The sequence below is a fragment of the Watersipora subatra genome, chromosome 4, assembly GCF_963576615.1.
Source record: "Watersipora subatra chromosome 4, tzWatSuba1.1, whole genome shotgun sequence".
NCBI classification, from domain to species: domain Eukaryota; kingdom Metazoa; phylum Bryozoa; class Gymnolaemata; order Cheilostomatida; family Watersiporidae; genus Watersipora; species Watersipora subatra.
Window position 1 is genome coordinate 46118422 of NC_088711.1, and position 27042 is coordinate 46145463.

General features: G+C 34.6%; 3 protein-coding genes across 5 annotated transcripts in view; all 3 read right to left on the reverse strand.

Annotated features, from left to right (window-relative positions):
* LOC137393334 (solute carrier family 49 member 4-like) overlaps positions 1 to 12334 on the reverse strand; it is a 37180-nt gene extending 24846 nt beyond the window's left edge. The window contains exons 1-2 of the mRNA XM_068079839.1: positions 12311 to 12334; positions 390 to 745 (exon numbers count right to left, since the gene is read on the reverse strand). Of these exons, the coding sequence (XP_067935940.1) occupies positions 390 to 744 (355 nt within the window). The 5' untranslated portion in view covers position 745; positions 12311 to 12334. The remainder of the gene's footprint in view (positions 1 to 389; positions 746 to 12310) is intronic.
* LOC137394293 (uncharacterized) lies at positions 3643 to 4119 on the reverse strand. The gene has a single exon (XM_068081010.1). The coding sequence runs from the start codon at positions 4117 to 4119 to the stop codon at positions 3643 to 3645; it is 477 nt and encodes a 158-aa protein (XP_067937111.1).
* Positions 12335 to 22761: 10427 nt separating the features above from the next.
* Positions 22762 to 27042, reverse strand: part of LOC137393335 (solute carrier family 49 member 4 homolog) — an 82029-nt gene continuing 77748 nt past the window's right edge. For 2 of the 3 annotated variants that reach the window (XM_068079840.1, XM_068079842.1), the window contains 2 exons: positions 25406 to 25594; positions 22762 to 22911 (listed from right to left, as the gene is read on the reverse strand). In XM_068079840.1, the coding sequence (XP_067935941.1) occupies positions 22766 to 22911; positions 25406 to 25594 (335 nt within the window). In that variant the 3' untranslated portion in view covers positions 22762 to 22765. Of the gene's footprint in view, positions 22912 to 24295; positions 24403 to 25405; positions 25595 to 27042 lie in introns of those variants that run through there. The other variant, XM_068079841.1, reaches the window with a different exon arrangement.

Sequence of the window (27042 nt, forward strand, 5' to 3'; positions counted from 1 at the left end):
GGTAAAAGCATTAGGTGTGACATGAAAACCATAGCCTTGTGGTTATGCGCTTGTCTGTTGAATTGCGGTTTGAATGTCACAAGTCCAAATCCAAAACGAGGGTGATTTTTTGTTGCTTATTCTTTATCGCTCTAACTGGACAAACAAAAGACAGGAAACAGACAAACTTTGGGATTATATACATAGATTAGCTAACTCATGTGTTTTCTTTTCAAACTAAAGTGTTTCTTTTTTACATAAAATTGCAACTGCTGTACCTCAATGCGGTTAAAAATTTATGTTCTCTTTGCTGCTGTCATACTTTCTTAATCAATTGTAAATCAAAATAGTATGTAAATAATAGAATATGACTATCTGAAATGAAGATTCTTACCACATTTCTTACAAACCTTTAGTTTCCACGATGTACATGACTGGAAGAGCGAAAACTAGAAACGTGACACTGGTGGCCGCGTTGGCCATTCCAATAGCCGAGACATTCCATCCATGCGCTATGAGAAGAGCGTTGCTTAGCGGTGGCCATATTACCCAACAAAGGCTTTGAGTAGCTATGCAGAGAGAAAAAATAAATAAAGTCCACCATCGCACAGGATAGACCTGGGGCTGTAACCTTTCGATAGGAGAATCATCGCTACCAGGGAATTCATCGCAATCAGAAGATTCATCCCTGGCATATGCATGTAGTTTGATCTTGTCCTGTGTAGAATCCAACAGCGCTACTTTTTCTGTATTATTAGAACTCATGCTAAAATAGATATGTATATTTTACTAAGGCTATGATAGAAAAAACTTGACTGTTCAAAAAAACCAAATACATGTTGGCCTACATAGTAAAATGAGCAAGTAAAATGGCATGCTATAAAAATTACATATACAATACGTTTAGATTAAAATGATCTTTAGTGTATTTTTTTTTCTCATGCAATGAAAAGCTTTTCTGGTAACAGAGTTAAACCAAATATTTGTTAGAACACTACTGAAAGTTTATTAAAATAACTTTTTAAGAGACATAACAGATTTCACTGGCTTTTTGATAAATGCACATTTCTCATTTATTTACACCTGTGAGTTATACCTGCAGTTATTTCAATTCCCTCAGCATTGTTTTTTAAAATAAGTCATTCAGACTGCAGTTCTTTACTGTCTTTCTGGTTTTATAGGATATTTTAACGACTAGCCTCTAAAATTAAAAAGACCATGTGTAAACTAACCAGCCTTTTAAGAGAATTATAGGTATGCAGATAAGTTGAGACATCAGGTGTTTAAAAGGTCACTCACATCGAAACTTAAAATATTTTTTCAGAAGTTGCAGATACTTTCTATCGTTTGAGACTTCGCTTGCTGTTTTGGGTGACCAAATAACATGACTTTCAAAACTTGATTGCAGTTAATATGCTCAGTAGAAAATGACGTTACCAAGTTAAAGATAATTTTGTTAAAATTTTCCCATTGTTTCCTTCTAAATGCTGTTAAACATACAAGAGCCGATGGGATTGATTCAGCATATTTATTACTTATAACCAATATGCACGATTACTCTACTAACATCATCCTTTGAAAAAAATTTTTTTTAGCATTTCAATCATTATAAGTTTTTTTTTCGATATTATTCCTAAAATATCATGACAGTCAGATTACTTAAAACCACAAAAAAATCTCAATTGACAGAAAAATATCTTTTTTCTAATTAAATCTTAAAATATTTTATGCGAGTCATCTTTTAACTTGTTCTCGAAAGCCGGTACTTCTTACGTTTTAATTTGAGTTCAATTGCATTGTGAAGTTCACAGGAAAAGCCATCATAAAATTATTTATGACAAACCTGCTTGGCATTAGGTTTCAATTCCATGAATTCCTTTTATGAACACAAATGCATGATTAATTACTTACTTGTGACGTACTCCACTCACGTTCAAGGAAAACAAAATTTATCATATGTCAACATTTCTTAGGTTGTTCATAGTGCAATTCTACTGATCCTGAACTATCAGCTAAGACCAAAAGTTTACATATTTGCAAAGCAAAATACAAACATTACTGTGATATATACAATAGGCAAAATACAATGATAATGGAATCACTGTTGTAATCTTTTTAAGAGCAACAAAATGATATAAAATGATTCCTTAGAATACTGTGCTTACAGTGGCTTCAAGCTAGCTGCACTAAATTCAGACATTCTATACTTCTATTCAAGTTTGTGCCTGTGATCTTGCATGGAATACTAAAATCTATAATATGAATGCATTACAAAAATACAGCGAAGGTTGTGGAAGTACTAATAACCATGTAAGTTGTTATAGAAAAAGTCTGAAAGAATTACCGCAGGTTAATTTTATTAACCTTATAGCCAGTTAAACCATAGCTGCCACGTACAACCTTTTCGCATTTGTTAGGTAAATCCGACATGCTGATTCCGATTTTGTACTCAAAATAAAGATTGATCTACTAAATTTCAAAGTAATGAAGGCTTTTTTACAGCCTTTTAATATCGGTCTCGAAAACAACATGATCGGCACAACAAGCTCTACCCATAAATATGTGATGTATGTACGCTAGCTTTTTAGGAATGGAAGTTCGGGATGTTTAGCCCGATTTAGAATGATAGAGATGAATGTCTTAAAATCCATTATTATCTAAATTCAGCCTTCAAAATAATCTCAGTCTTTTCTGAAACGCAGATAAACTATTTAACAAATAATTTTCAGATGAGCGAGCGCACTGTACCAGGCTTATCTAAATTTGTATTTCAAGGAATTTGTGTCTTTAGGTTTAGTTCAATCGGAATCTGACCTTTGTTATTGACGTATGGCTTACTTTGTATTAATATGAAGTAGAATAAACAGCTAGAAAATTAAGCTCTCAGATGGTCAGGTTAAGTTCTTTTGCTAACAGCCTTCAACTTGCAGTAATTGAAAACTGGTGATTTGAAGTCTTTTTTGTGAACAGTAAATTTAGAATTTATCCAGCGTAATGACATTCAAGTGAAACACAGCTGAGTCTCCCTTTGACATTTTTCTAAGTATATAATGTGACAGATCATCAGGTGTAATAAATAAGTGTGCAATTATTCTTAGATATGGCAGTAGTGGTAAAGTGGTGCAAGTGGTAGTGCGCTTGGTTAGAAAGCTGAGTATCGAGGTTTGACACTCAGGCAGTGCAAAAGTTTTCTCACAGTTCTTAGCATGGCTTCAGTTCTTATTATAGGATATATTTCACAATGGAACCTCCCACTACGAAAGTTGAATCTGTCATCTAGTCGAGCATGGTCCTGCTGATTTGTTCTGTCCAAATGTCTAATAACAGATATAAGTGATCCTTAAGTGATACTGTGTTATCACTTAATTGTGCTAATGATCAATATGTAGTAGTGGCATGCTTCTGTCATATGATGACAATGCTTGGTAGTGTTTTCTCATGTACCCTGTTTCTTTAGCAGGAGTTTCCTAAAGACTAATTGGCAGACGTGGTCTGCCAATTAGGCGGGTCTCGCTAGCTAGTAAGAAGCTAAATAAGAAGCTCTAGTAAGAAGCTCTCTATGAAGAAGCTGACGAGGGATTCTGTCAGCTGGCATGTGATTGAAATGACCAGCCTAACAAAGTCTGATGAACTTCAGTCTCGTAAAAAGAGGAGCGGATCCAGTCAGCCTGAAGAGATCACTATTAGTGAGTTTATCTTTCCAGGTTTTTCCAAGGATACACCTGAGGCTTCTGATGTGAAATGCACTGAACTTGGATTTTTGTGGTCTGTAAGTTGCCCATGTCTCTGAATCACAACGAAGAACACTGAAAAGCAGGCTTCGTACACACAAGTTTTGGCTTTGACCAGCCCGGTGAGCTTGCCAAAAGTCGATGATGAGAAACCCAGTCTTCTTGGAATTTCATGGTCTAAAGTGGTATTCTGTGTGAGAGAGGATTCAAGATATGTAAATTTATCAACATCTTGAAGGACAGTTTCATCAATTGAAAATATGTTGGCTTCATTAGATTGAGACAAAGTCACAGTCTTCTTCAAACTGATGTGTAATCCCAAATGACTGCACGCTTCTGAGAAATGGTTGAGCAATAACTGGAGGTCATCTTGGGAGGCGGCACAGAGAGCAGCATCATCTGCATGCATTAATTTATGGATGATGTACTTTTTTTGGTCTTGGAGCTAGCTTTGAATTTAGCCAGGTTGAATATGATCAATATGTAGAAGAGGACAAGCCCCAAAAGTAAAACGTGTGACTGCAGACTTGGCATTTTATCTACAAATCCTTAATACTAAACTGACTGAAGTGGAATTTTGGATTTCTGCAATTCGCAACTCTCATTGCCGTACAGAACAATATTTGAGAAGCTAAAGTAAGTGACCATTTAGTACGCCTGCCTTTACAAAAACAGGATTATAGGTCATATATAGGTTGAAGGTCACTGGATTAGGAGATATAATGTTAATATTCACTGATTATTATTTATTCTATTATATACTCTTTTCAGAAACAACCATAACTGTCAAGACTGAAACTGACAAGCAAAATTTCAACTATTGCAAAAAAGAAATGGGCTGTGGCTCTAATCATCACGGCATTTTTTATTTGATTTTTAATAAAATTAGAATCATGTCTGTCCATCCAAAGCCACGGTTGAAGGTTGAGAAAAATGATTACATCCATTGCCTTGAATTCAAACTCGTGACTTTCAGCACGGTGGAGCAACACCCCATCTTGTGTTTACTATCAGTAAACAAAGTTTGGCCTATATCAGCTACTAAGAAAATAAATAGTAATCAGTAAAAAATTTAACATGCTACACAAATAAACACTATTTCAAGCAATGCTTATAAGCTAGATACTTCAAATAGTACCATAATTGGTAATACTATTTACTCTATATATTTAATATAGTTTATATATTTACTATATTTAACGACTTGCTTCTATACTAGTGCTCTATATATAGCACTATCTACTTAAAAAAATGTGAAAAACTTTTTCATACTTGAAAAATGGTTTAGATCAATTGTTTTTTTCTGTTTAAGTGTTTTTTTTTTGCTTATATCTGGAAACTAATCAAGAGCAACAGATTAAATGTTATTTATGATGCATGTAGCTGGTAGACGCTACATTTTTGTAATATTTTAATGTTGGTCCAATTTCATGACACAATCCCTAATTTATGTTTAAAAAGTTGGTCTAGCGTGCACACTCTATTTCTGTAAATGAGCTGTTTCAAAACAGATTGACCTGGTTATACTAGAATGCAATGATTCTGTTTTAATACTTTTGAATACAAACTATACAAGTTAACACCATCCATTCTGTGATTCATTTTGTAAGCTTTTAAGTTTGTACCTCCGGTTTACTTGCTAAACACCCTCATTTATCACTCTGTACGACTGGCTAGCTATCTCCAAAATATGGCTGTAGTATACAGATCTGATTAATCTTAGTAATGATCATTTACCAGCTAACAACTAGCAGGTCTATCGTCACAGCACTAAACAGGCACATTTCAGATGGTTCAGCAGCCACTCATAGATTATACTCAAATCACAAGAGTAGTTTACTAAAAAGGTGATGCATTCTGGTTTAATATGCTTAAGCTTGGTTTTTTGACAATGACATCAATTTTTTTAATTTTCAAAGAAGAGCTTACCCAAAGTTTTATTTAGTTTCATCAAAAAGTACTTGCAGTTTTTTATCATTTGTGATGTTTGAGGTGATTTGCTTGTCAAGATGTTTCAAGATTAAAATTGATAAAACTTGATTGTGGTTTGAAGTTTTATAAGCAAATTAATGCTGAAACGAGGTCACTAGTTGCTCAACTGTCTGTCTTTTTTGTTATTAATATTGACTAATTCGCTGAAATTGCAGCGCTGCGACTCTCTTTTCTGTCATTCTCTTTACTATTATAAACATCATAACCACACTTACACTTGATCTGAATGTTTTAACAGCGACCAACTATTATCTATTTTATCTTGAAACATCCTGGCAGTCAGATCACCTCAAATATTAAAAACGCAAATGATAAAAAATACTGATTCTTTTTGATAAACTCTATTATAATTTGGTGTAACTTTGTCTTCAAGTTATTAGAAATCCAATCTTTTGACCATCTGTACAAACAAAACTGTTATACCGTTGTTAACAACTGTTATACCGTTGTTAACAACTGTTATACCATTGTTAACAACTGTTATACCATTGTTAACAACTGTTATACCATTGTTAACAACTGTTATACCATTGTTAACAACTGTTATACCATTGTTAACAACTGTTATACCATTGTTAACAACTGTTATACCATTGTTAACAACTGTTATACCATTGTTAACAACACCATTTTATAAGCTTAAAAGCAAAGACCAACAACTTTTCCATTCTCTTATGGAGGTTGATCTAAGGTGCTCAGATGTTTGGGTTGGTCTATAATGTTTTCTGTTTAAATATTTTATACTCAGTGACTGGTCTCAAACTGGCTTGTTGTTGAGCAGCCCAGATGAAATGGTAACTGTCAGGATATATCTTCAGTGAGACTTCTACACAGCTATACTTTCTTCTAATGAATTTGTAAAATAACTTATTTAAGACACTGACACTATAAATATATTAATAAGTATTAATCATAGCTTTGTTAACCTGTGAGTTGATAAACCCATCACAACCTGACCTGTCATCACTCAGTTATGCGATTCATACTAGTAAATCCTGATTGATGGCTAGGATTGGATACAGTGCGCCCACGGCTTGTTCAAGTGTGAACATTGCACTGGTCAACAGAGACATTGGTGAGCCATATACTGACTAGCTTATAGTCAATCAGACAAACTAGCTTCAACTTTTGCTTGATGATCCTTTTGGCACTCCACTTTAAATGCGCTTGTCTTCCTTTATACACATGTCTAGAATGAAGTGGTATCAGCAGCAAAGCTACGAGCATATTAAAATTTACCTCTGACATACTGATTATGCTGTGTACATAACTTCTGAAACCTCCACAAACTGTTGCCTTGACATTTTTAATAGGAATGCTGAGTAAATGACAAATCATTTAAAGTGACATCTTTCTTTTTTCGGAAAAAGTTAATTCGATCAGATAAAACTTTGAGTCCATTTTATTAAAAGATTAAACTTGTATTTTTTAGTGACCATATATAAACCGCTAATCATTCTGATTTAATTATGGAATATTTAACACATATTTTAGACTGATAAAAATAATCAATTCTGCATAGAACTTGCAGAAGGAGGCAACTTTTTGATGGCTGCATGTACTTTTGCTTGTAATCTCTTTTAAAAGACAAAATTTCAAATAATGATACTTTGCTGCAACAGGAAACAAGCTAAAAAGGCATCAGCTCACGACGCCTAACATTAATAATGACAATATTTCCATGTCAATCAGAAATTTGGCTTAAAGTTTAATAGCGGCTAGTATGTTTTAAATTTACTTTGCTTGTAGTTTTTTCCAGAAGTATTAGTTGCTGCAGTTGCCGACATACTTTGTAACAAATTTTAAACTTTGTGCCGTAATTCATTGTTAAAGCCTTTGCTATACAAAAGTTTGTTTTCATTGGTCGATCAGCTTTTCAACACCATGCATTATTCCCGTGCACCATTTTTCCTAGCAACATCAGATGATACACTCAGCTTTTGCTATGTATTCTGTCATTAGGCACTGTTACAAGTACATGTATAGCAAAACTCTAAAATTATAAGGCTTGGGTAAATCTTTTGAAGACTCATTTAAAATAACAATAGATGGTGTCAACAGCACAAAGATAAAACCTAAATTGCTTTCAAGTATCTTGGCCATTTGATTATAGGCAACTTGACTAAATTATTTTCCTGATGAATAGATGATCATCAAAATGAACCATCGACATAATCTCATTTTAAGTTTTCAGATAAAGAAAGCTGTTGTTCTCAGTCATTATTGATTTGGTTAAAATCAATAGCCGACAGCCTAGGAGAACATGGTTACATCCAATCGTTTGCAATTGTTTCAACTCAGGCCGAGTGACTCATGCGCATTGATCAACTAAGTGGTAGCCTATACGCTTATTCGTGGGCCAAGAAACCCTCACATATTGCTATCACATAAGCAAAAGCATTTAATAAAAGCCGTTATAACAATGTATTTAGTTTATACCATTTACATGTATATAAAAAACGGTTGCATAAAATAATATATAATCCTTTTACAAGTTGTTTCTAGATTTTTTATAATATAAAGAATTTTGCAAACAAAAAGATTTACCTGATGAGATCCATTTAATGTGTAATTTTAGCTGACGAAACTAATAGAGTTAGTAAAATTTCTTCATCACTTCAACTCGCTTATCAACAATTAACGTAATGTTATCAGAGGTAATGGCCAAACGACCATGGGAGACCACACAACATCTTTCAGTCCTATCAGAATGCAGTGACAATGGCTATGAACATTACATAAGCTTGTCTTTAATAGGAGCTTAGCTGTTCTCAAGCAATGAGAAAGCATTTATTATTGCAAAACTGGTAACTTTTGAAACACAATTGTTTAGGAGCACAGTTTAAGACTTCAGCTACAACTCTATTTATTTTGCAATGTGAGATATTTTTGGCTACAGTGCTAGACTAACATTTATGGCTCTCATACTACATAAGCTTTACAAAAACATGTGGCCTGACTACCGATCTCTCAAGTCTTGGTTACACCAACTGAGGAAATACATAATCAACATCTCTGCACACCCCTTATACACTTTTGCATAACTTACATAGCTCTACTCATCCCTGTACACCCATTAAGTACCCTTGCACATTCCTACATACTACTACACACCACTAAATAGCCCTGTACACCCCTACACACCTAAAACACCTCTAAACACCCCTACACACACCATTACACCCCATTATACACCCCTGCAATTTCTACACACCTTTACACATCCCTATACACTCCTCCACATCCTTGCACATTTTCGCACACCCCTAAATATCCTTACATACCCCTGTACCCCTAAACACTTCTGCACACCCCTACGCAAATCTCTACACACTCCTGCATACTATTCACACTACTACACATTTTTATAAACCACCAGACATCCCCGCTAATTTTTACACGCCTTATACACCTCTACACACTTTTTACACCGCTACAGATTATTATAAACCACCAGACATCCTGGCTCATCTTCACACACCCCTACTCATTCTTACACCAAAATTGGCTCTGTGAATTTGCTGGACATGTCCAAATCCAGTAACTACGAAACCTTGGTGACTAGAGACATGCCTAGTCGCAGAGAGTATTTTAAGGTTGGCTATAAATCCTGTCACTACCAGTGGACTTTTTTGGAGAGGAACATCAACCTGTTGTTTGTAGGTCAAGTGTTCTAGATCACAAGGCCATGACTTCTTTCAAATACTAGTGTAATTGTGTGTCAAGTCATATGCGATATTTTGCTGATTATGCTGATCAACAAGGAGTATGCTTTAAAGCATAACTAGAAATCCAACAAATGAAGGCAGTTTGACTCATAAGAAACAGTTGGCATTCTAAAGCGATATAAAAATGAATGCTGAAAAAATATGCTAATTTTATTACAAGTAGCATGAAATAATTCTATATATATATATATATATATATATATCAAAAGCAAATGATTGTGATCGTGTTTGATGCCTCCCATGTGCTGAAGCAAATACTAGTGATTGGCAACATCTCTTAATTCACTCTCAGTGTGCCTCAGTCTTTAGAATATTGTGAAATCTCAGACTTACCATTCTATTGGAGCGTATGATCAGAGAAAAAAAAACTACCGGTATAATGAAATAGCTCTTCAAATCTAACAAGTTTCTTGTCATGAAACCATTTAGAAACTATAAGTTTAAAATTAAACCAGTGTGGTTTATAAATATCGAAATACTCATCTTTAGCTTGTATTTACATCACAAAGTGTAAAGAAAGGTGGTATTGAAAAAATGGCACTGATTAGATTCACATGCTTTTCTTTCCTTCAATATTGTATTTCCATGTGTGATAAGCTAAGACTCACTACGTAAAAAGAGGGTGTCACATGCGTTGCAGTAAACTTCTAGGAATTAAGTCAAGGTCATCACGGCTGGTTGATGTTTTATTCTGCTACCTAATCAATTTAAATCTTTTTATAATGTATAATGAATTACTATAGATATGGATTTGAAGCCAAAACTCAAGTAGATGAATAGCATCTAAAGTAGACTATCATTGATCCAAAGTAAATTGTGTAACATACTGTACTTTACTATATCTTCTGAACCGTTGGGCACACCATATTATAGGGCGATGACTCAATTCTGTGGTCTATTTCTGTACTTAACCAATATAGAAGGTGTACCCTACTGTAGGACAGATTTTAAAACATAAATCAAAAACACAGAAACGACAAAACAGCGCATCAAACTCTGCCAAGTGCGCTTTAGTACTTATGCATTTACCTGTAAATTTTATTTTTTCCAACCATTAAAATAACATTGTTTAGTGGTCCAGTGCTTATTTGGAACAACTAAGTTGACACGAGAGCTAATATGTCACGTTTTAATGTTCTTAAACGAATGCAGTCAAGTGGAAAGAGGTTAATTTTCCCATAAGTAGTACTTATTATTAAGTGATGGTCTAGTTTATTCTAGAATCTATTCAAGGCCATCATGAAAAAATTCTTATACACAGGCAGAAATAAATAATTAACTTTCCAAAGCCCTTGCTATATATTAATGAAATAGATAGAATGACATGACCTTGTTTTTCACCACCTCATAGGTCAGGCTGACATTGAGTTTTCATCTTTGAGATTCTATCGCCATGGAGGTCTCTATAAACACTTCTGTACATCTGCTTGGCATAAATATGGCATAGCTAAGCAGCTGAAATACACGGAGATCCATAAAAATTACAGAAGTGGTTTTCGTTATTGTCAAATACCAATGCCAACCAAAGTTATCGCTATGATGTGCGTTGACCTCCAACTTTTATTTTTAAGCATGGATTGAAGATTACAGACTAATTTGGAGGCAGAACTAAAGTTCACATCAATCATGTTATGTGTAACTAACGAGACTGGAGAAATCATAGTTTTTTAGGCACACTGCATCCTTCATCTATACTACTGGCTGGGACTGTAGTGAGAATATCACAAGTTTATATACTCATGCATCAAGTTTTGCTAGAGAAGATGATTACAGCAACCTTGGTTTGGTTCCACCAAGTTAAACTTTGCATAAAATCTTTACCATTCATATACCAAAGGATGAAATGACTACAAAACAATATATATGTAAGTTATAAAATGACTTGCAGGCACACATGCCATAGACAGGTTGGTAATAATACAAATTAAATTTCATTGGTACTCTGATAATCTGGTGAGCTGTGAAAGACTATCAGGTGTTATAACTATACATACAATCATTATGGAATACCCTGATGTGTTGATTGATGCAGTCGTTAGAGAGTTTCTCTACCATGCTGAAAAATGCAAATTTGAGTTCTGTATGATGCAATTATTTTTTCTAACTATCAACCGTGGCTTCAAACAGTCAAATGTATACGAACCCGGATCTTATTACAGTAAAAACTATTACAGTAAAGTAAAGCTGAAAACTTTTTATGTTTAAGCTCATGTCAAAGCTAGAGCAGCAATTGGGTCTAATTATAATGTAGAGCGGTCTACATTATTGTTATAGGAAGATGCTGCTGTTGTCATACTAGCTTAACGGCAGCAAAATGTTTAGAAAGTAACCGCATGTATGACACACATATTCCTTGCAATCTCTGTACGACATACACACACATTTTTGTAAGCATTCTTTTTATTATACATACAATAATTTCTTTGTCCTAGTCAGAGATTTCTGTCACTTTACCGTCAGCTCTTCTACAACTATGCCGCACTTTAATTTGCAGCAACATTTCACTCGAGACATTTGGAAATGTTGTTCTCTAGAATATCCTAAATAAAACTCCTCCATCCTTTCAAGCACCACTAGATTGTAGTCAGGTTTCACAAACACTTCACTCCAAAATGTGACAAGATCTAGATAAATTTTTACATAAAATTGTTATGCTAGTAATAAGGATATCTATTAAGGACAATTAGCAAAGACCAATTATGTAAAATATTTATTTGGTCATGTCAAAACCAGCCTCCATATTTTATAACTCAACTTTAGTAAGAATGTGACTTGCAAACATTTAGCACTTGGCATTCAATAACTAACTGCAAGATGTTGTAAGTGACTCCTCAGTTACTAGAATGCTTCAAGCAAATCCATTAAAAATTACCAACTCACCTGAAGGCCTGCGCTTGCCTGTTGTTCTATGATAAAACAGTCAAGCCTCACATCATTGGCTCTAGTAAATATAGCGAATGATATTAATACTGTTGTCACATGTTGCTCAACTTATGCAGAGCGAGTAATGCCTCAGTACACCTGTTTTTGTATCACAAAACCTATGCTTGCCTCTTTACCTGAATGTGCATAAATGAGCCTAACAAATGGATGCACGCTTGTGCTAATATCTAGGATTGATTACAAGCATTTTATGTAAAGGGTTTTGCCTTAGTCGCAAAGTAGGACTGCTGTAATGATCTTCAATATTAAATTTGAAGGTAGTGACAAGTTCTGAAGAAAAGGTTCAGAAGTCTTAGATCTCCTGAGCTCTAAAACAAAATAATCAGAGCTCTAAAATAAAATAATCATAGCCAGTAGATCTCACTGTGCAGATAAATGGAGAAGCAGTGCACATTTATATGTTACAATAGATCATCGCATGCTAGGGAAGGATAAATATGCTTGATACATGAAAGCAGTAGAAGATGACCAACGAGGAGTGTTTCGAATCCCTTGCATACGGTCCTAGATGAATACTCTTGGCAAAATGTTGCAAAAAGCTTTTTATGGTAGAATAGGACAAGTGATAAGCATTCATTTAGCGCTGTTAGTATTCATGAATTCGTAGTTGTCTGCTACATGCCACTTTCAGTGATTACCTTCTCTATGATCCAAGATCAAATTCAACAACACATGTTTACCATACACAGATTGTCTCTGCCATAAGGCAAATGTTTGATTAGCATAACCTAAAAGCCTAAAATATTTATAAAGATCTCAGGCTACGGCTTTTTGCAACGCATCATCACACATGCACTTATTTGTTGTCAATGAACTCTACCCAACTTGTTCACCCCGTATCTTGGTGCACCTCAATAACGAAAAAGCTACTTTATTCTCTTAACTTTGGAAGGGGGGCACCTCAAGCATACCCAACCGTGTAAGGAAACACCTTAAGGTTTACTCAACCATGAATTCCCTACTTGAAGAGAATCCGAAAATGCCATACAAAGCATGAGTATGGCCTCTGTAGTGTTGCAGTCGCTACATTTCATAAAGGTGAGAAAGTGATTGCTAAAACGGTCTAGGTTATATTGGATAAAAAATTTCTCTCTAGGAATCAGTCTTGCATTTCATATGCATTTAGTTGTTGTAGTCATCAAAACAAAATGCTCCACTCTTCGTCAAAAATTTTATCATCAGGATTATACTTGCGTATGTGAGAAATTCAAATTTACAAGATCCACTTAAGTGTAAGAAGAAGTCACATAAGGTAATAAATTTTATTATTACGTTTGTTGTAGTTTATAATTTATATCAGTGTACTATAGTAGGAAAGTTGCAGATTTATAAGCTATGTGATAATTATCCATCAAATTTTACAAATATGTCTTCGAAGCAATTGATATACACTAGAAATGTTCAAAATACTTGCAGAAGCCAAAATAAGAGCATGTAAAACAATTTATTTATAACCATTGTTAGCTTTGTAGTTTCAGCTGTCAGTTGGAATCAGACTGATGCTTTCACTTTGACTCACCTGAGTTTTTTCTAGTTTTTTGAATTCTTCCTTATCTTCTGGCTTAAAGTTGTTTTCTTCACTGTTGAAATAGTCTATATCAATGTCCAAACAAATTCTTTTGATAAAACACAAACTTTTATATGTACCCATACTTTTCACTTTGTACCGAAAGAGAAATTTTGTATTAGTGTTTGCAGCACATGTGTGCTAAGCAAAATATAAGCATTAAAATAATAATACTGAATAAAGAAAACATAATTTTTTTATTGAATATAAAATAATTTTCACATAACCAACAAATTTTTTTGGACAGAAAAATCTGAAGACTTAGGAAAGAGTTATAGTTGTGCACATACATGTATGTCAAACAAAACCAGTTCAATGAGTTAAAATTGAGGGCAGTGTATTATACTTAAGTGAGCATTATACTTAGGTGTCTCCAGGATACTTCAAAGATAGTAATTGCTGTGTCACCTATTCGTTTCAGAAAGAGTGGCCTTTATAGTAGCGACATTATTGATAACAATTATCTGAAGCTTGAGTTGAGCCCCGATAGACATTTACCATGCATTTAGAGCAAAGTTACCGATTGACTATGCAGGTCTATGATTCTTACCAACCACTAACATTCTTCTGATGTTATTTTCACAATAGTCAGCGGCTGAACTATGCCTGAAGTCTGTTTACAACATTAGCATCTCATTGGCTAAGATTGTTAGAGAAAAAATAACACACTTTTTGTTTCTGATAACCTTTTTGCAAAAATTGCGTGACAATAACAGAAACATTAGTGTAGCTATATACCATATATATCCAAAATGTATATACCATATACATTCAAAATGTATATACCATATATATCCGAAATGTATACACCATATATATCCGAAATGTATATACCATATATATCCGAAATTTATATACCATATATATATAAAATGTATATACCATATATATCCGAAATGTATATACCATATATATCCGAACTGTATATACCATATATATTTGAAATGTATATTACATATATATCCAAAATGTATATACCATGTATATCCAAAATGACAATGCAATATCAAATGTATCTAAAGCCTGGTTTCCATATGACAGCGCAAGGCGCGCAACAAGGCGCACGACGTCGTGCGTAGGCCAGTTGTGATATGGAAACGTCGACGCACGGCGGTCGCGCAACGTGCGTACGCTGATCGCAAGTATCCAACAGAATGGATCCTTGCGATGGGTGCGTGCGATTATGTATCCCACAATACACCGCCAGACCTTTTCAACCTATCCCACAGTTCTAGCGAAGGGCTTTGTTCCGAAGAAATTGGTCTCCCGTACGAAAGAGTAAGCCTGATTTTTATATGACAGCGTATTTTCGCAACGGAGGTCTGCTTTTCCAAAGAAATATGTCTCTTCTACAAAAAAGTAAGAAAAATATCCACCCTGTCTAAAGCAAGCATAGAGCTTACGCGCGATATGGAAACACTGCCTCGCGGCCCAAGAAATGCATTGCGCACGATCACTGGGCCTCGTGCGATCATTGCGCTGTCATATGGAAACCAGGCTTTAATATCAAATGCAATATCAAAACAGTAAGTAAACATGAACCTTCTGATAGAAACATCAGTATCCATAACTATTTAGTCTTTAAAATGTAAACACTAGTGTTCTCTGCTGTATACCAAAATGCTATATGTTGGAACAGCAGCTCAATAGACTAAACAGTGTTGAAGTAGAGTAGAGGCCTGAACTTACTAAATGTACAAAAGTGAATATACTTATAAACAATCACAAGAAATCACTGTTAAATAAACTAAACAACTCTTATATCAAGCTCACGAAAATATTTTTTGTTTTAGTTTTCTTGAAGGGTTGCATACATACCGAGTTTCCCTGACAGTAAGGCAGGGCTTATATTATTTTTTATTAAATTGTGACTTTACGAATTATTTTCTAGAGAGTTCTTAATTTCTTATACGAAAAGCTAAATTTACCAAGTATAAGTTATAAGTTTAATAAATATACAGAAATGAATAGAAGCGATTTAAATTCAGTTATGCATGACAGGGTTTTGTTCAGAAACTCATAATAAAAATATATTCATAGACAAACATGTCATTATCATCAGAAACTATTTTACTAAATCTATTTTAGACTCTTCAATATTTGTGAACCATTTTATGATCTGAAATGTTTTTTTCACATAAAGTAACTTGATCAAGTAACTTTAATCATACTCAGCTTTATTTGGAATGAAATACGCAATGATTTCTTCAAACAAATAATTTCCCAGAAGAGAAATTTCCCTACCAATCAGGCAGTCATTTTATTTAAAGCACATAGATTACATAATTTTTTTATTATATATTTCAATACATCAGAGTCTTGGCTTTCGAACGAGCATATATTCAATACACAAAGAATAATAGAACTATGAAAAACGGGGTGTCAAAAGTACGTTCTGCAAAAAAAACACTTAGTTCAGGTACTCAAAATGTGGCGTCATAATTTTCAGTTAGCCTTAGGTTGTCGATCCCTTTTGCTGCCATTGAGGCTGCGTTTTTCTGTGACACTCGGTGCTGTTAAACCCAGAGAGCGCTAATAATAAACTAAGATTCTAGATAATCAACAATGCCAGCGATCATGCTAACGCCGACCAATACAAACACATGTTCTGGGTTAATTAATTATGCTTCAATAAATGTACTGACGTTGATAAAGGTAATGAAATCACATCGATTAAATTATGACCTGCGGTTGCGTGGACCTAGGACTAAATGTCAATCGCACTTTTGCGAGATCACGCAATGCTTGAAATTAATTAGTCTCAGTTGTCACCCTAAACATCGCATTAAAAATAAAGAGCTAGTGCATAGTATCATCGGGAAAATATAGTATGGTTCTTGGAGTCTGAAGTACTTATCATAGAAATAATATGTACATGGAGATCTAATGACACTGATTCCTTTGTCATCTTCATTCAATCTCTGGAGTTGTCCTACCTTCGCCTGCCACTAGCGTCATTTTCGTAGTTGATAAATAAGCGGTAAGAGCACACAACAACGAATGTGAAAATTGTGATGTCACAATTTTTGAGACCATGCCAGTAAACTTTTTTGTGGTAGAGCTCTGGGGAAATCCTATAAACACCAACCAATGGCTGTCTCACCATGGCAAACAATAGCTCATTTGAAAGCCAAGACTCTGATGTATTGAAATATACAATAAAAAATTATGTAATTATTAACAAATGATTATCCAGCAGCTACTTAGATTAGAGTTATAATCTCATTCTTTATATATCATTATTTAGTGGGAGGTTGTGAATTTCGTTTATGTTTTGTATCAAGAACCCAGGCATCACATTATATAGATGCAGTGAAGCAGTATGCGTATAAAATATTAAATATCATTCAACCATTCTTTTGCAAAAAATTATATTTTACATGTATTTTTTCCAGCATATATGAATGTTTGTAGCAAAAATGTTACTTGTTGCTATATACAACCCAGCAAGGATATACTAGCCAAAAATAACAGTATGCTGATATATTATATCAAATTATAAATTAATAATATTGTTTTAAAAATAATGCATAAGTATATTAAATCAAAATTGAAATCCAAAATTAGTTGGCAACAAAAATATCTCTATATCTCTTGTAGAACATGTTTAGTGTGTGACAATGTATGGAGTTGCTGAGCTAAAATAGCTTACTATTTCTTCTTTGCCTAAATTACTCATTATTTTATGCTAGTGACTCTTTGAGCCCTCTTGGTTTGCTGTCTAATTCAAGTCGACGGAAGTCATCCTTAAGCAAGATATTAAGAGAGAGAGAGAAATGGAGCAGCCAACCGAGCACACCCATGTCATCCATGCAGTATCTGAAATATAACCCAAAAATACTTATCTTTATAACAAGTATGCAGCTAGCAAAGGGACATAATAATTTGCTGTTTCAAAACTTCAATAAGTCAAAAGATCCAGGAGGTAAATTTACGTTTAGTCATACATTGGGAAGTTCATTTTATGTAACATTTGTTCCAACATTTTCTTTCGATAACGGCAGTGTTAACATTACAAAATTCTCTGTAATAGCCTTTTGACAATAAATTTGAGTACAGCAAAAGGAGGAAGTTGTAGCCAATTTTCAAAATACAGTGAAACTCGAAAAACTCGCCCTCGGATAACTTGAAAACACGATTAACTCAACGTATTTGTTTGGTCCATTCCCACGCAATGATAAATGGCTTTAGATAACTTGACCGGAACTCCGCTAACTCGAACAGTTTTTTGCCAAACGGCTACCAAGATGGTTGTTACTATCGCTTTAGAATATCCCTTTATTCCAAGCCATAGAGATAAACATCGACTTTTAGTAGTTCTTAGGCCTCGTTATTACCAACATCGGCAAAATAATTTCATTAACGACTTTTCTAAAGGTTTGCAAAAATCAAATTTTACCAAACATCCGCGTAGCGATAACCCTACGAAAGCAAGAAAAGCGAGGTAAAATTCGAATAAATTTAAAGTAAAATCGGCAAAATTGATAGTGGGTTTTTAATAGTAAAGCAGTTTTGTAATAGCTGACTCACTGCAAAATTGATCTTGGTTAAAACGATCGATAGAAAATACGTATGTATTTTTTCTGAGCGTTTCAACCGCGATCAAGTTCTGCCAATTTTAATCTGAGAACGTCCTGGCAGTCACACCACCTAAAACAACAAATAAATTTCAAGTTATAGAAAAATATCTATACTTTCTGATTAAAATTATTTGAAACTTCACACGAGAGACCCTTTAACTTGCAACAAGCAATCTATGCTTTTGATTTATATATAGTTTGTACATGTACATGTATCTATTGATAAATACGTGCACTTATGACTGTCCTGATAACTTGAACGCTCTAATAACTCGAACACTTTTGCTTGGTCCTTTGAGGTTTGAGTCATCCGAGTTTCACTGTAAATATTTGCAAAGATATTATTTTACAGAAGCTTTACAGAGTTAGTCGGCCTAAAGAGCGTAATTTGCTTTACTCGTTTGTAATGTTGGAATAATTTGACAGCAAAAAAGGTTACAAAACTATACTAACAAGTACAGCAGTACTGATTGTGTTTTTAAGTAGTAGATTGTGTTTATATAATTACTAACATTAATAACTATTATCAGTTTAAAACTTTAAAGAGTTTGCTAAAAAACATGTTCCGTTGTACTGAAAATTTTGTGTATTCTTTGGTTATCTGCTCAGTGAGTTACGATGTTGGTTATATACATGGAGAAACTTTCTCTTCATTGGAAAAATCTTAGGTTTTACCTCATATTCAAGTCAACCATAGTGAGTTGACTTTAATCTATAGAGTAACTGAGAAACTCAGCTATCAGTTCCGTCAGTCGTTTGGTAATGCCTCAAATGATCTGAAACTTGGTGACTTGACATAAAGTATTTTGCTTAACAACATATTGTTAACAGGTTTTTACTTATTAATACAGTCAAACATGGATAACTCATCCACAGATAGCTCGAACACATGGTTAATTCGAACGGTTTCTTTGGTCCGTTCCCACGTAATGATAAATTGCTATAGATAACTCGAACTCAACACTGTTAATTCGAACTGTTTTTTTGCCCAACGGCTACCGAAACGGTTGTTATCGCTTTAGAAAATCACTTTATTCAAAGCCATAGAGGTAAACCTCATCTTTTCGTAATTCATAAGCGTTGTTATTACCACCATCGGCAAAATAATTTTGTCAATGACTTTTCTAAAGGTTTGGTCAAATTTGATTTATACTGCTATACGATTAATAGCACGGGCTTGCCGGGTCACGCGCGCAAGGATTTTCGCCACGCACATACAAAACAAAAACAGCATGTTGTTTTGTATGTGCTTGGCGAAAATCCTTGAGTGCGTGACCCGGCTAGCCCGTGACGAATAGTTTTCCGACGTTGATTCCGTGTTGAATCAACGTCGGAATGTTGAATGTTTAAAACGTCTTAAAAATTGTTTTTATTAAACGTATACGTTGTCTTAGCTAAAAAAACTATTCATCGTTTGACCTAAACACAGAATACGTGTGTACATTCAATAAGTATCCATTCAAAAAGCGTGAGTGATATACAATGTACCGTTAAAGCTCGTAAAACTTTTAATTGAACTGCCTCGGAGTGTTGCTCTTAACGAATCCCAGGTAAAGTAAGGGATTTTTCTTTGGTAACTTTTTCTTGAAGTTGCATAAACTTCAAGAAAAATTGGCAAAATTGATCGTGGGTAAAACGCTCAAAAGAAAAAGATGTCTTTTCTTTTGAGCATTTCAACAACGATCAAGTTTTTCCAATATCAATCTAAAAAAACGTCCTGGCAATAACATCACCTCAAACAACAAACCAATCTCAAGTGATAGAAAAATCTCTATACTTTTTGATAAAAACGTTTTAAACTTTACATTAGAAGCATTTAATTTGAAACAAGCCATTTGTGCTTTTGATTTATATTATAGTTTGTATATGTACATGTATCTACTAATAAATAAGTAAATACATGGACTTGTGACAGTGCTCTGATAACTTGAGCGCTCTGATAATTCGAACACTTTTGCTCGGTCCCGTGAAGTTCGAGTTATCCATGTTTGACTGTATTAATAACTGAATGAAACAAAGTAAAAATTACAAATGAATTTTGGTTTGATGACTTTTCAACTCATTTCCCCAAAGGCAGATCGAGGAAGGCCAACCTATAAATACTTTTAGGTATAAATCCAAGCATAAATATTTATCACTACTAGTACACTTGCAGCTCAGTGCATCGTGAGAGATCATCATGTATAACCATTATTCACACAATTATTCCATGATTCTTCGAGGTGGTTCATCAGTGCAATTGTAACATGCTTTGCTGCAGAGCTGGATATGCAAGTTCAATTCCCGTATGATGCATTTTTTTCCAAACCTTTATGCGGGGCTTTATACAGACAGATGGATGGACAAACACGGCTCTTATTATAGTAAAAATTTGAAGTTGGTAAAATGTGGTTTACACTGAAAGTAGTGTTAGTTTCTTGTATGAAGCAGTAATATGTTCTTTCCAATCAGTGAAACTTTTTAGACACCCTAAACCTACATGATTCTGTAGTGAGTGTGAATCGATAATAGTTTAAACAACCTGGTGTTCAAAACACAGAGCACTTTTCAGTATAAAACCATAAAACTCACATAGACCATTCTGTGATGGTAAACACATAAATTTTCGAGCAAATAAAAACAGATAGAAAACCTTCAGTTGCTTATTGAAAAGATCTGCTCGGGCTTACCTTCAGAAAGAGCTATAAAACTAGCAAAAGTCCCAACAAGACGATAGATATTCCCCAGTTGAGCATAAATATAACAGTGCAGGTGAGACCCTCATGCACCGGATACGCATATTCACAGGCTAGCTCTGTGCAGATAGGAAATATTGACTGCGTTGTTATGCCGATACAGATCAGGGTTCTACACAATAGAGCTGCAAATGCCATTATAACAGATTGCAACTTAGCATGTTTAGCATGCGTATTGATGTGGGTGTTACATTTTTATGACTTTGTGAAGTATCTTTACTGGGAGCATGACTTTTTGGTTACGTCTTGGAAAAAAGTTGCTTAGCGGTTTGAGTAGGTAAACTTTCACATATATGCAATGTCAGCATAGTATACATACAGGAGTACACACATCTATAATAGAGCCCCTTCTTATTTTTCCATACCTCACTCTATGTAATGTGTGTATAAATGTATAATCACACATGCCCCAGAAATATTATGCAAGAGTAAACTTCAAAAGCTTTTGCAAGCATACAGCATCTAGGTTCCCATGCATCATTCCCACATACATATATAGCCATCTTACCATTTTTTCAAATGGTTGGATGGCGACTGCCAATGTTAGTGACTGCCAGCGTTAGTGACTGCCAGCGTTAGTGACTGCCACTGTTAGTGACTGCCAGTGTTAGTGACTGCCAGCATTAGTTACTGTCAGTGTTAGTGACTGCCAGTGTTAGTGACTGCCAGTGTTAGTGACTGCCAGTGTTAGTGACTGCCAGTGTTAGGGAACACCAGTGTTAGCGACTGCCAGCGTTAGTGACTGCCAGTGTTAGCGACTGCCAGTGTTAGTGACTGCCAGTGTTAGCGCCTGCCAGCGTTAGTGACCGCCAGCGTTAGTGGCTACCAGTATTAGTGACTGCCAATGCTAGCGACTGCCAGCGTTATCGACTGCCACCGTTAGTGATTGCCAGTGTTGGTGAACACCAGTGTTAGGGATTGCCAGCACTAGTAACTGCGAGCATTAGTGCAGAAAAAACAGGAGCTTATAAAACTTGCATCCTCTTTCCAGGAAGTTGGTTTAAGGTACATTTGTTCTAGCTTTAATACATTGTGTGTATATTTTTATGACTCTACCATCAAACCTAAGCACTGTCAAATCTACATATCTAGTTACATTCATCTAAAGTAAGTTTTAAATTTAGTTTTGTACTTGGTTCTATGTATTCTGTATGTTTGTTGCTATATGCATACAAATACAATCTATTGTCAATTATTGAGCAAACATCACTTTTTATGATGCAAATTATATACAAGAGAGTAACTAGCTCAGCTGCATTTAGAATTTTGAAGAGATAAAGAATTACGAATTGAGATAGCAAAACATTTATTGTGTTTCCATCAGTCATTACTTGTAACCAGAGAAGTGCTAAACATCAATTGGTTGAGGTGAAGGTCAAAGGTTAAACACATATACAAATAATATGGAGGCTTTATAATAAATGGCTTATCAAGTGTAATGAATGTAAAAAATCTTTGGCTTTAGCCATTACTCAAACTGGCTACTACAGAGAATTGAAGCTTTTAACTTTTAATGTCCAGCTACACTTAACGACTTGCTTAGAGTATCAGGTCTGTCGTCCAAGTTGAGCCGACGGAAGTCGTCTTTGAGGAGAAAAAGCAGAGGCATTGCAATGATACTTCCAAAGAGGCATTGCCACGTCATCCATCCGGTGTCTGAAAAAGTTGAACTCATTGGTACATATTTTAATTTTTGCTGTAGTATAAGCTCTATCCTTCAGCCTGAAGCCACGGAGAGATATTGGAAAAGAGATTGCAACATACATAGTTTGAACTTGCAAAATTTAGCCTACCAGCTCAGACTGCTACTACTTCTACTAATCATTCAACTTTCAAAACCCTTTCTCTCTCTGCTTTATCACATTTTAGGAAGCTGTTGGTTTCTTTGGTTTTGTCAAATTTGTAGTACCCTATTTCTGAGTCAACAATAACTCAGTGTTGAGCTCTTATGCTTGTTTTCCAAGGTTCCATTGAGACTTTGACTCTAATTCCATACACACTGGTTGAGCACTAAAGCAGAAAAAACCATTTCAGGACACCTTGCGCTCTGTGAAAAAGCAAAACCTGTCGTCAAACAATATTCTATTTCCTATTTTTCACCAGCTGTCACAAAAACCATATTCTAAAGAGACTATCCGCTAATATCTACTAATGCATAACATGAAAGTAGATTAGGCGTCACACTAAAATGCAAAACTACAAGTAAGTAATGCTGAGATCACTATGCATTTTACATCGGAATACCATAAGATTTCACTTGAGAACTTACAAAGTTTTCACAAAGTTGATTGAGTTCTAAAATTAATTTTAGATTTATTTCTTTCTGCCTTCAAGCAACAGAGTATTTGCAAATAATACTGAATTGTGTTGAATTGTGCACTATTATATATTATTGCATAAGCAATAAAATTTTGTTAATGTTAAAAGACAGCAGCAAGCAAAAGCCTTTAATTCATTAAATATATTCATAAGCTTAAGGGCTATAACCACATGCCCATAATTATTAGATATCTCTATCCATGTGCTTAAGGGCTATAACCACATGACCATAATTATTAGATACTTATATCCATAAGCTTTAGGGCTATAACCACATGACCATAATCATTAGATATTTATATACATAAGCTTAAGGGCTATAACCACATGCCCATAATTATTAGATATCTCTATCCATGTGCTTAAGGGCTATAACCACATGCCCATAATTATTAGATATTTATATACATAAGCTTAAGGGCTATAACCACATGCCCATAATTATTAGATATCTCTATCCATGTGCTTAAGGGCTATAACCACATGCCCATAATTATTAGATATTTATATACATAAGCTTAAGGGCTATAACCACATGCCCATAATTATCATGGCGGTAAAATTTCTTGTCACAATGATCTATTAGACGCTCCTATGCAAAAATCTTTAGACGAACGAACATGACACACAGTAATGCTTTGCCGAAAGCATTAGGTTTTTTTAGTAAACTAAGTATATGAGAATGACACAACTTTCAACTTACAATCAACCTGGTTTACTAACGATGAGCAAGCATACCAAACTACAAACATCTGCTTCACAAGTAAAACGCTTGCAGTTAAAATAACATTTTCTGCTTCATAACCATTTGAGCACAATGTGGCGATGCTACAAGTATTTAGTGTAAAGTAAATTTTCTATTTTTGGCAATGAGTGATTTTTCGAATTGTACCACCGAGTTCAAAATATTGTGTCACATAAAAAATGCAAGGAAGACAACTCGGCAATGCATGCAGGAGAACTTGCTAATGCAAACAAAGCAACTTGCCAAAACAAGCGAGATGACTTGCCAATTAACACTTTGGCTGGGGAAACAACCAAAATGTCGTTTATCGGTTGCGTGGGGAAACAACATTTATATCGCTTTCGGTAGACGTTTATAAAGCTGTTGCCTAGTAACGTTAAACAAAGGATATGAACATAGTAAGTTTAAGATATCATCAACAAGATATTTGTCAATTATTTACAACATAAAACGATTATCTGAGAGGCAATGCTTTGTGCTAAAAGCTAAAGAAGTCGCGCCTCCTTAGAAAAGAATAAAAGTTGGAAAAACCAGTCAACATTGGCTCGACTTTCAAAATGGTAAAATAAAAGATTATTTGATCCTGTGATCGTTAGTGATTTCTTGTCTGATTGGAATAAAAATGATTTAGATGATAGAAGTGATGTAAACCTTTTTGACTTTTAATATACTTGGAATATACAAAGAAAAACGATCGTTATGGTAGCTCGCACGGCTACGTTATAGCGTTTGACTCTACCGAAAGAAATGCTTTCGAGCATTTCATACAGGGACAATTGCACATGGTTGTATTTTTGTTGTAGTAGAAGATATATAAATGCATGTTTATGTACAAGAGATTTTGTTCATAAAAATAAATTTAAGATTTGAGTTATGCGTGTTCATAAAAAGCCAATTTTATTGAATTTTGAAAAATAAATTACACTACTTTCGGGTGTTTTTGCCGGGTTTTAACCCAGCCAAAGGGTTAAAGATAGCACTAAAAATATTTCTGGCATTTTTGAATCATAATATCTTATAAACTTATTACATTAATATTTATATAATATATTAATATGAAACATTAATATAATGTCTAAAACTCACCATCAGCCAAGCTTGGCACCAACAAAAGGCAGTAGAAGACGATTCCTATCATGTAGTTGCCAATAAGTAGGATGGTGCACGTCAGCCCCTCGTACACAGGATATGCGTACTCACAGGCTAGCTCCGCACAGATGGGAAATATTGACTGTGTTGACACATCAATTCCAATAAGCAGAATATATAGCACAGCTGGAAGAACAAAAAAGAAATTTATTAACTCTCTGTTGCAAACTTGAATGATGATAAAGTAGAAATATAATACTCAAATGTGAGAACTAAGTGTTAAAAGAACACCACAAAAAACCTGTCTGATAAATTTTGTGAGTTGAATTATATTGTATATGTTAAATTAGAGAGCAGCAGCGGTCTAGGGGTTTAGAGTGCCTCACTTGCAAACAACAAGTCAACTGACGATTCAACCGACGAGTCAACCGACGAGTCAACCGACGAGTCTACTAAAGTTCAATTCTCACAAAAGGCCATCGTTGGTGGAAATAATGACACCCAAACTTAATTTGCTTTCTGCAGCCAGTCGTGTTTTCAATTTTTGAAATACCTTGCCACTGGACTCGAACATGGCCAGCTAAGATCGCGGAGTCATTTTTTGTGCAGTAATGGCTCTGAAAATCACGTACAGTGTCGGTTTCATGAGAATATTAAATTTATTAGAACTGTAGTGGTTAGTGATTGGCTGCCTTTGCTAAGTTCAAATTTAACTTATGTACTCTATACAATTGCAGCAAAACTATGATAGCTTTCTTTAATTTTAGCAAAATATAATTGAGCTAAGTAATTTTCACTGACAGTAAAAATGCTTGTTGATGCATTAGTTAAGGTTGGACCCAGAAATCTTTGTAAGTGGCAAAGTTTTTGAGGTGCAACAACCAAGCAATTTTTTGTATCAGACACATTAGGGATACATTAAAAATATATTATTGGATTCATTCACTGGCCATCAATAAAGTAATTACTGTATCAGTCATAAATCACTGCCATTTAGAGGATAACTCTAAGTTTATGGATTTGTCTAGAACTAAACGGATACTTGCTGCATACCCAGGTAATAATAGACTTTTTGATATTTTAGGAATTTATATTATTATTTTTGGTAATTTAAAAGCATCTCTTGTTAACTTTGATTTGTGCTGTGAAGGGAAAACGGCCTGGCATAATTCATATGCATAGCCGGTTTGAATTCAAATGCCATTAATTCAAAGTTGAAGATGAATGGCTGAAAGCTCTAAAGTTTCAACCTTAAGATTATGGCACTTTTATTAGTTTAACTAAATGATATGTACCATGAAACCTCTAGCTGAATGAAATGGCGCTCTATTTTTCAACCCTTTCTCTATAGTGCGGTCAATTGGAGGTAGCTTTTAAATAAAGGCTGGAGTTAAATTTTTCAAATGGCTCGTCAGAATTTCGAGAAAATAAGTTTAGCCCTTTTACGGGTGAAGCTAATGTTGCCCATATTTTGCTTTCTTTTTCTGATGGAGCGATTTAAACATTTTAGACGCAATAAATCTGCTAGCATAACTCCAATTTGTCAAAAATCTCTTAATAAATATGCATTGAGAAACCGAAAAATATCTCTACCAGTTGATATCTATTGCTTACAATTAGCATGCAATGATATT

Bases quoted from the DNA above. Each gene is read 5' to 3' on its own strand.
- LOC137394293 (XM_068081010.1), bottom strand. From the start codon at position 4,119: ATGCATGCAGATGATGCTGCTCTCTGTGCCGCCTCCCAAGATGACCTC.